Below are 11,030 nucleotides of genomic sequence, written 5' to 3' on the forward strand. Positions count from 1 at the left end.
TGTTACCTGGTGAGGGTGAAAAAAGGGTAACTATTGTATTGTTCTGTACACCTGAAACTAACAATAAAAAAATAAATTAAAAAATTAAAAAATAAATAAAAATAAACCTGTATTTTAAGTGGCTATATGGTTAGTATGAGATAATATGTGTGAAAATAAAACATGCTGAGGCAAGTTGGCACTATTATATTTCTTTGGACATGACAGTCCCAGCAGTGGGGAAAAACATTTTTAACATCAAACTGTACAGATGTTGGACAATAGGCATGTCAATGGAAAAAAAAAAACAGAGTAAAAGCAATGGCTGGTAACCCAAACAAGGAAGGAAAGAAGAAGAACTATATTATGAAGGCAACCGAGGGTGATTTTCTACCAGACTACAAAACTGCCACAAGGGCAAGATACAGTAGCGATGGGAGAATTTCAACTTCAAGAACTTCTGACAGAATATCTTGCTCGCTCTCTTGTGCTTCCACGCTCTCTCCTTCTCGCTCTTTCTCCTGCCCTCATTGCTTCATTGTTTCCCTCCAGTCAACATTATTTATTGAGCATCTTCTTGTCTAGACAATGGGCTGTGTGTTGAAGACAAGAAGATAAGTATTATAAGTTTTTTGAGGAGTTTACAGTCAGGTGGTAGGAGACAAATAAGTGAAAAAATTATACGGATAAAACAGGGAGCATTAAAATAAAAGTTTGTACAAATACTGTGACTTTTTGTTTTATCTCTCAGATAGTAGAGAGAGCAATGAAGAAAATAAGTCAATGATGTAAAGTTAATGGGAATATTCAGGAAAGATGACCATGCCATTTGGGATTTCATGGTATATAAAACACTGTCAGGCATATTCAAATAGAAAATGTAGGAAAAACAATTACAAAGAATTTAAGGAAAGATATAAGCTGTCCTTGAATAGAAACCTCAAATTTTAATTTCTGTCCAAGTAATAATGAATATAGCCCCATAAAAGATATTACTCAACCTTTCTGTTCATCCATAAAGTGAATATTATAATAGTAACCACTGCATACATACTTTTCAAGTGCCCAGTATATAGTAATAACTCGATTAATATTATTATAATCTAAAGAAAATAATGAGACCTCACTAAGAACTCCGGGGAGCCCAGACCTCCTTCCTTAATGGAAGAGAGGAGTATATATCCAAACACCAATAAAAAGAGTATTATTAAAGCCTATAAGAATTTGTATGTATATGTGCTTGTGTATGTATGAAGAAAAGAAACTAAAGAATAGATAGAAACATTGGTGGTGAAAATCATGTAATATTAATGAAAGAAAACTATTCAGTTTAACTGTGTTTTTCTATCAATGATAAATTTTATCAAGCAAGAAGAGGTTAATTAATCATTGTTAAGAAGGAAGTTCCAGATAAGGGCAAGACTGGTAGAGAGCGACTAGTTGGTTAAATAATTCAAGACAGTAAACCCAGCACAATCATAAGGAACTGGGAGATAGAGATAGAGAGAAATACAGAGAGAGAGAGAGTATATGTGCGTATATGATCTGGTATTTCATGTAAAAACTACCAGTGCCTTAAGCATAATAGATTTTCAATAATTTTATGTGAATTTGATGGAAGGCATAAGGCTTATATTTGACCACAAACATATGAGCCAGTGGTGTAATGTGATTTCCAGAAAATACTAATGCAGATCAGAGCTGAATTGATGGAAGTTTAGCACACAGATCGAGGGAGGTAGTAACTCACTTCCATCTTTGCTATTCAAAAGAAACCAAGATCCTGAGCCAGCTCTGGATGCAAACTTTAATAGAAACACCAACAAATTTCATTGCCAGAATGGTGAGGCTGATTGGGTCTCTAAAAAATCATGTCTTAATAAACAGTTGGGGCCGACTGAGTGGCTCAGTTGGTAAAGAGCTCGCTCAAGAGTGCGAGCTCTGAGCAACAGGGTCGCCGGTTTGATTCCTGGCACGAGCTAAGCTGCCGCTGAGCTGCCAACAGATGGCAGTATGGCTCAGCTAAAAAAAAAAAAAAGAGAGAGAGGAAAAGAAACAGTTGAAGGAACTGAAGCCGCCCTGAGAGCTATCTTCATATATTAGAAGGACCCTCTCCCTCTCTCTCTCTCTCTCTCTCTCTCTCATGGGGGAGGGATGGAACCTTATCATTATTGCTCCAGAGATCAGGAACTCAGATTAAGGAAGGATGTTGTGACCTTACTGTCCGTCGATGGGACAGGCAGTCTCCCAACTACAAGGAGGAGACGTTTTTTGTCGTTGGCAAGGGGGTTCACTTAGAGGTTGGATGATCTTCTGTTGCAGATTCTTGCTTTGTGAAAGATCAAGATCCATACTGTCATTTCTAACTCCAATATTTTATTTTTCATTTAAAGTGTTGCGTTAGAATTTTGTTAAACCATGGTGTCTGTAGATTGTATATGAGTTATTTTAATGCCTTCTTCATGACTATATATGCTATATAAACAATGTCATTATAATGAAAAGTTTCAAAGTCACAGTCTACTTATCTCAAACAATATTCAATATTACCAAGCTCAAATAAAAGAAAGAAATTTGGAAAGTGAGTATTGTAATATGACTTGAATATATAGTGTATGTCATTGCCACCACATATCAGCTTCATGCGAAGTGACTTATTTTAAACTTTGAACTATTGTTAAAGAATGTATGCATAGCTCCTTTTTTATTCTCTAATTTCAGTGCTTGAAGATCCAAATTTCATGGGCAAGTATTACAAGTGGAAGAAAATGGAGCTAAAACATCCTAAAGAATGGAATTTAAAGTAAGTAATTTGAAGTGTCTAGAATATATTGTCCTATTAACTTGAAATATCTACCATTCTGCGTTCTACTATCTGAGTGAACTATCTGGAGAAATCCTTTGGAAGTAGTTTTTGCTCTTTTCTAAACATAACAACAAGAATAAGAAGTATCATTTTTTTTTTTTACTTTCGTATGAATCCAGGTAGGAAATATCTTTGCTACCTGTTGGCTGCCAGAAATGGAGAAAGGCCATGAACCACGGGGAAGGACTCTCACGATACCCTCCCCATTAAGACTTACTCCCATTCCCACCATTCTTATCAATATATGACTTAGAAATAAGAAAACAAAACAAAACAACCTGTTTCTATATCACCAATTAAGTTTTCATCCTTCGCATAGTTCTACATATCTTTTCCTCTTTCACAGATTTCTCGCTCAGGAACTATATACATCTAATGAGGAAGTATGTAGCAAAATACAAAAACAAATGATTAAAATATCTTCAGAAAGACTCTTAGACCACATTAAGGATGGGATCCTAACCTCCTCTTGGGCTCTTAACTCTTAACAGCAGTTTTGCTGCTCCATCATGCTGGAGCAATTTCATCTCAGTCTTGTGGTGTGGGCTCGGTTGTAGGACTCATTTATTCTGATGTGATCATTTTAAAGTACTCAGCGAATGTGCCACCACAGAGCTAGGGGATTTAATGATCCTATTGTTTGCATTTACCTAATTTCTTAGCTCTTTGACTTGGCGCTGTGACCTCTTTTCTAGATGGAAATACAGGCTTTGTAAAAATAATGTGCTGTATTTTGAATTTGTGTAGAAATGGAGGTTCTTAAAATATACTTTCCTATCCTTTACCATCACAGTTCAGATTGGCCTTTTCAGTTGGATAGTCTTTTTTCAGCTGACTCCTGCCACAACTTTCCTTCAAGCCAAAGTGGAGAAAAGCATGTGTATTAGGTACTTTTCTACTTTCAGAATAAATTATAGGCTGTAGAAAAGTTTTTATTAAGCAGAATTTGAAAAAATATAAGCATGGGTTTATTTTTTTGTTTTGTTTTTTTTTCCTTGAAGGAACGTTTTAAGTTTCATTTAAAGAAAACTACTTAGAATATAAGGTTAATTTTGCTTTGACATGACTTTTTTTTTAATTCCTTTAACAGAACTGCTTTGTTTCACTTGTTTGATCATTGATTCATTATGTAATACCAGCATCCCACAGAACCCAAAAATTTAGAAAAAGTAGGACCATGTCATTTTCAACTTATCTGTCTCCTTCTACATATGGCCGAAATAATTGTGAACTGTGTGAGTGCTAGAACATTTTTCCAAATACATTATTTTGAAGTTTATAAGTCAAACTATCATGTGAGTGGTGACTCTGTCAGAATAAAACTCTCACACCTTATGCCATCTGGTGGTTGATAAGAACATATTTAGATCAGATAGTATTTGCTTCTTTCAAATTTTGGAGTGGATTAGCAAAAAAAAAAACAACACTTAAAGTTTTTAAAAGATATTTCATGTATCTGTATTGTATAATGGTATTGTGGCATAAATATTTGAGTATGCAAAAATCTAAAGTATGGTGGAATCAACTTCTTTTCAGATAATTATTGAAAGTCTCTTAGTCATCAAAATACACAAGGTATAATAAACTGGCCAATTTCTAGAGCTTAAGTAGAAAATGTTTGGGGATCTATGCAAGTGAGTCATTTGTATGTGCTTGCAATATAATACCATTATGTGTCTCTCTGTTTTTATATTTGAAAATGCTTTCCTTGCACTAAATTTCCTATTTAAAAAAACAAACAAAACAGAAAATGCTGATTGAGAACCTTCCATCTGCATAGTGTTAAGGAGAAAGTGAGACCTATCTTTCCTATTTTGTATCTTTTCTCCTACTTCCCTCCCATCGCTTCATCAATCAAGACCTGATTCTTAAGCCACACTCAATTCTCTTTTCTATTATTTGGGGACATGAGGTCGTTCACCACTTTGTGCCATCTGCCTGGGAGATCTTTCCCAGTAGGGTCGTTGCTGGTGGTCTGGAGTTAGGGTTTAGTCTGAGTTCAAAGGCGGAACATCGAGTGTTTTAGCACAGGGGCACTGAGCCAGGCTGACTGCGTTTGAACCCTGGTTCTGCCAATTACCCACTCTGTGACCTTGGGCAAGTTATCTGACTTCTTCATGCCTCGGTTTCCTTCTCTGTTACATGGCAGTGATAACTGTCCCTGCCTCCCAAGGAAGTTGAGAGGTTTAAATAAATGAATACCTGTAAAATGATTCAAACTATATCTGGAGCATAGTAAGTACTTGTCAGGTTTGCTATTACTCATGCTTTTCTTACTGTGGCCCTAGTTCAAGTTTCAGATGGAAACTTTCTCTGGAGGCAGCATGGGGAAAGAGAATGGGCTTTAGAATCAGAAAGATCTTGGAGACATTCTTACCCACACTGAGCTTGTTTCTTTATCTGTTAAATGGCGATAGCACAGCCTATCCTTGCAAAGCTGTTTTGCGTGTGATCTCTTGGATGAGATCATATATATATAAAATTATATAGTGTTGACATATGGACATTCAATAAATGTTACTTCCTGAGGAGCAGGGGAGATAAAAGCCCATGCCCGCCAACTTCTCAGAGAATAAAAATAGTCTCTATCAAAAACATGTAAAAATTTCCTCAGGTGAGAAAACAGAAAATGACACCTAGCATGGCCGTATTTATTTCAGTCCCATTATGCTGGTTCTTTTCCCTTCTCCATTCCACCTCTACCATGTCTTCTGCCAGGAGAAGTGCTTCACCAGGATGGTGTGACTGCCAGCGTCTCTTTGTGAAATGGTCCCTTACATGTTCAGGCTTCCATCTTACGCCATCCTCTCCTTTCATAGCACTCTGTCCCTAGCTCTTTCAGCCACTGTGGTGTGGAACTTCACCTGTTCATGACCAGGGACTAGGGCAGGCCCATTCTTGTAGCTTTGTGTTCTCCAAACTTAGCATGGTACCTGGCAACTAGTAGGCACTCCATGAGTGTTTGCTGAATGATGCACACTTAATAGGATTACATGTGAAGACAGCTAATTTTAGCAAAAATAAAATGTAGGTGCTGACTTCTGTTAAGGCCCATTCTAATCTGGAGATTATGGTTTTAGTTTAAAGATTCTAGGGGTGTAGTCCTAGAATAGTGATTGAAAACTGGAAATACAAATGACTGTCATGAACGTTTTGTGCAAATTTTTAAGTTCTACACATGTTTTTAGTTAGTATTAATAGGAATCCATTGTCATTATAAGCAGCTTATAAATATTCATGATTTATCATTTGGTTTGGGGTTCATTTCTAAGGCTCTTACCCCCCGCCTGCCCCTTCCTATTGCCTTGCCTGTCTGTTGGCTGGCTATTTATTCAAATACTTTATTCCCACTGGCCGGCTGAGTGGCTCAGTTGGTTAAGAGCTCGCTCAAGAGTTTGAGCTCTGAGCAACAGCGGTTCGAGTCCAGCCCGAGCTGAGCAGCCGCTGAGCTGCCAACAGGTAGCAGGATGGCTCAGCTTAAAAAAAAAAAAAAACTTTATTCCCATCAAGGCATAGGAAAGAATATGAATTGAGAATCTAGTCAGTAGTTCGTATTTATTTTCTCTGGAGAAAGATACAAAATCAGAAAGCATTGCAAGCTGTTCTTTTGAATATTCTTATTTATGCACATATAAAACTATTTTTACATCATACTCTGTAGCTGATGATTGCTTATGTGGTAAGGAAAAGATCTGTGCCAGTAGCTTAAGCTATGTCAGCCAGAAAGTTATCTAAAAGTTTTACATTCTATGTAGTTTTTGAAAAGAGCGTTGCTGTTGTCTATACATACGAGGTTGGACAATTAAGTTCATGACCTCATCCTAGAAAAAGTGCTACATACCTCATTGCTGAATATCACTATGGTCACCTTTGAAGTACTCCCCTTGGGAAGCTATGCACTGACATCAGTGCCTAGTCCACCCTTCAAGGCAATTTTGGAACTCTTTTTGTGGAATGGCCATCAGAGTTGTTGTCATATTACCCTTGATGTCCTGAATGTCATCAAAATGTTCTCCTTTCAATATTTCTTTGATCTTCAGGGAAAGAAAGAAGTCATTGGGGGCCAGATCAGGCGAGTAGGGAGGGTGTTCCAATACAGTTATTTGTTCACTGGCTAAAAACTTCCTCATAGACAGTGCTGTGTGAGCTGGTGCATTGTCGTGATGCAAGAGCCATGAATTGTTGGCGAAAAGTTCAGGCCATCTAACTTTTTCATGCAGCCTTTTCAGCACTTCCAAATAGTAAACTTGGTTAACTGTTTGTCCAGTTGGTATAAATTCATCATGAAGAATCCCCCCTGATATCAAAAAAGGTTAGCAACATCATTGCAACAAGTTCACAAACTTAATTGTCAGATCTTGTAGGAGGTACAAAGGGAAAAACTAATATGGCAAAGCACCTACTGTGTGCTGGGCACTCTCCCTTCATTTCCTAATGGAATACTGACCACGCTGTAGAGTTGACAGTTATACCTCTAAGTGTATTCACACATTTCTAAGTGTAACGCAGAGTAATACCCATCAGCCTTCTTCACAGCCACAACAAATCAACCTACACTACAGGTCAGAGCATTTCCCTTGTTATACAGCTACAGCTTTAAGCCAAGGTTCCTAATCTCCCTTATCAACTAAATTGTCACACCTATGTTTCTCCACAGAAGCAAACGTAGATATTATAAGCGGTTTAATAATGAGGGAAACAGGCACAAAGAGATTAACCAACTTGCCTTAAGTTACTGCTAAATATATATTGTATTTGAACACTAAAACTAAATTATTTACTACAAGCTTAAAATTATCTATTTTAGAATGGGCCTGTTAATAAGTAATTATTTAAAAGCTTAAAATTTCAGGTAAGTGTGAAAATATTGCCTACCAAATTACAAGCACAAATCATGTCTATCTTCTGGGGAAAAGTTTTGTGGTTTTTCTTGTAGTATCTGATTCTGTGAGTATTTTAACTCACAAAAATATGTGATCCTCCTTTAGCATAAATGTTTCATTCCCTTTTCTTCAGTTACATAGAAAACATTTCTGCTGTGTACATTAATGTATGTTTGTGCTATCCTTTCAGAGTTATTGAACTTAAACATTGTTTTTATAGATTTATAGAATTATATATTTAATGCATTTTTAAGGAGGAATGCTAGCTTTTTTTTTTATTCCCCCAAAGATTAAGCCTTGAATGCCATCTTGTGGTTAAAGAGAGAATTAGCATTAGAATAAACATTGGAACTGTCCCCTTTAAAATACAGACATGGAAAAAAATACTGACAAAGGGAAAAATCTCCTTTAAAAATTAATTCCTGCCAAGCAACTACTGAGTCTCTAGTTGGTTGCTTTTAGAGACAGGGAGCTCAGGAATTCAAGGAGAGTTAAAAAAAGAATCTCTGTTTTTCCTTTTTTTTTTTTTTTAGCTGAGCCATCCTGCTACCTATTGGCAGCTCAGCTGCTGCTCAGCTCGGGCTGGACTCGAACCGCTGTTGCTCAGAGCTCAAACTCTTGNTTGGCAGCTCAGCTGCTGCTCAGCTCGGGCTGGACTCGAACCGCTGTTGCTCAGAGCTCAAACTCTTGAGTGAGCTCTTAACCAACTGAGCCACTCGGCCGGCCCTGTTTTTCCTTATTTTTAGCTTTACTCTAACACCTTATGATATTCAACAATTCCAGATTTCTTTCATTCATTTTACAGATTTTTATTGAACACCTATGATGTGCTTTTACATTTGTCTGCAGACTTCCAAAAAATAAGAAATCATCTTCATTTTATAAAGGTGTACAGAAAATTTTTCTTTATTCTCCTAAACTTACACACTCAGTAAGTGAGAGAGATGAAATTCAAACCCAGACCTTCAAGATGCTACAACCCATGCATTTTTCTATTAGAACAAGCAGCAGCTCAGACACTGAAGACTCAGGGAAGGTGTTGAATATGGGTAGGAGGCATGATTCAAGGGATGCTGTTACGGCAGAAAAGAAAGTACTGCAACACAAATAAGGCTCTTCTGTTTTGTGGCATGCCCTTTAAGTCTCAGAAAATAGCCATCCTATCTTTCTCCCAGGTCCTCTTAAGTTTTTTCTTTATTAGAATAAACAAACTAAAAAGGAGTTACTGTACCCAGTTCCAGTATGTGTGTTTTCCTCACACAAGCAAGCAATTCTTGGATGCCAGCAGGGTGTCCCAAAAGTCAACTCAAGCACTATCTACCCAGATATAATAGAATCAGATTCCATAGCCCCACAAGATGGCCCTCCACTTTGGATGCTAGTCATAAGCCCAGGTTGATGTTACCTGCACTTTTTTTAAAGATTTTATTGGGGAATTGGAGAAGGGGAACAGTGTTGGGGAATTGGGGAAGGGGAACAGCCAAGTTGTTGTCCTTCAGTCTTAGTTGTGGAGGGTGTAGTTAGCTCAGCTCCAAGTCCAGTCACCATCCAGCTGCCTGTCGGCAGCTCAGGGCAGCTCAGCTCAAGGTACTGTGTTCAATCTTACGTAGTTGTGGGTGGGCATAGCCCACCATCCCCATGCAAGGGTTGAACCAGTAACCTTGTTGTTAGGAGCATGTGCTCTCACCAGCTGAGCCATCCTGCCACCTGTTGGCAGCTCAGCAGCAGCTCAGCTCAGGCACAGCTCACTAGCCTGTGTGGGGAGTCAATTGGCGACCCTGTTGCTCAGAGCTCACGCTCTTAACCAACTGTGCCACTCAGCCGGCCCTTACCTATACTTCTGACTGGCTATAAATTAGAGGTTCTCATGACACCTTCCTCAGGTTCAATTAATTTGCTAGAATGCCTCACAGAACTTAAGAAAACCCATTTCTTCACTAGATTACAGATTTATTACAAAGGATATGAAAGGGTATGAATCAACAGCCAAATGAAGAGATATATAAGATGAGATCTGGAATGAAGGAGCTTCTGTTCTCGTGGAGCTTGGGGCCCAGCACAGTGTCACGGCACGTGGAAGCATTATGGTTCCCTAATATGGAAGCTCTCTGAAAATAAGAACATATAAGCTGTCTTTATGTGGGTTTTTATGAAGACTTCATTGCATAGCTATGACTAAGTCATTGGACCTTGGTGATTGATTCAACCTCAAGCCTCTCCCCTATTCCCTCCCCAGAAATCAGGGGTGAGATTGGAAATTCCAATTCTCTAACCACATGGTTGGCTCCTACTGGTAAGCAGCCCCCACCCCTGGGTGGGGTCCAAAAGTCACCTCATTAACCTTATAACAAGATGCTCTCATCACTTAGGAAACTCCAAGGGTTTGGGAGCTCTGTGCCAGAAACAGGGACAAAGACCAAATATACGTTATTACAGTATAAATCATAGAATCACACACACCCAGTTCTTTTTTATGAATTCCATATTTTTAATTGTCCCCTCTTATGGATATAATTCATTTGTCATTTTCTCTCTCAGAGTGTAGCCCCAAAACTTCAGCATGGATTTCTGGTTGTAGCACAAAATCCGGGGGAGCCTCCTGTATTATAAACAGCATGGTTTAAAGCTGCTTCCCCCTTCATCTCTCTTCAAAGAGAGGGGTTTTGATACAAGTCAAAAACACATATTGGGCTTTTTTTTCCCCTAAGAAAATTGCTCCTTTGATACTGCTCCCACAAAGAACACTCTCTTGAGGGGTCTCTGTGTCTCTTTCTCTCCATCTCGCCCTCCTGCCCTCCCCTTCAACAGCCTACTCCACTCTCCCTCTCCCAACCCTGGCCACAGAAATATGATGCATGGACTGCCTTAGGTCTAGGTGTGAGCAAGGTGAAAGTGAGGAGGGCCCTGGTTCCCCAGAAGCATATTAGATCGTGTTCTGCCTGAATGGAGAAATCAGAAGGAAGCCAAGAAGTTCTGTCACAACATGGTTCAAAATGTCGGGTTACTGCAATAGATGGAGGAACACAATAAGTTTTATGATTCTTATTATATACATAAAGCTACTTTTCAAAAAACATGTAGCAATTTACAGTGCTATCAGAATTACTAAGAATTTAAAATGAACAAGCATTAGGGTTTTTAGTTTTCTTCTTTTTTCAAAGATTTTATTGGGGAATTGGGGGGAGGGAACAGCGTTGGGGAATTGGGGAAGGGGAACAGACAACTTGCTGTCCTTTTTTTCTTCAGTTTAGTTGTGGAGGATGTTGCATCACTGGCCCATGTTGGAATTGTGATCATTGCGT

The 11,030-nt window shown here is 38.4% G+C and overlaps 1 protein-coding gene across 1 annotated transcript in view; it reads left to right on the forward strand.

Annotated features, from left to right (window-relative positions):
• UBE2U (ubiquitin conjugating enzyme E2 U) overlaps positions 1-2,786 on the forward strand; it is a 41,662-nt gene extending 38,876 nt beyond the window's left edge. The window contains exon 8 of the mRNA XM_019628198.1: positions 2,701-2,786. Coding sequence (XP_019483743.1) covers positions 2,701-2,786 — 86 coding nt within the window. The remainder of the gene's footprint in view (positions 1-2,700) is intronic.
• The last annotated feature ends 8,244 nt before the right edge of the window (positions 2,787-11,030 follow it).

Source organism: Hipposideros armiger, unplaced genomic scaffold, assembly GCF_001890085.2.
Source record: "Hipposideros armiger isolate ML-2016 unplaced genomic scaffold, ASM189008v1 scaffold_755, whole genome shotgun sequence".
Taxonomy (NCBI): domain Eukaryota; kingdom Metazoa; phylum Chordata; class Mammalia; order Chiroptera; family Hipposideridae; genus Hipposideros; species Hipposideros armiger.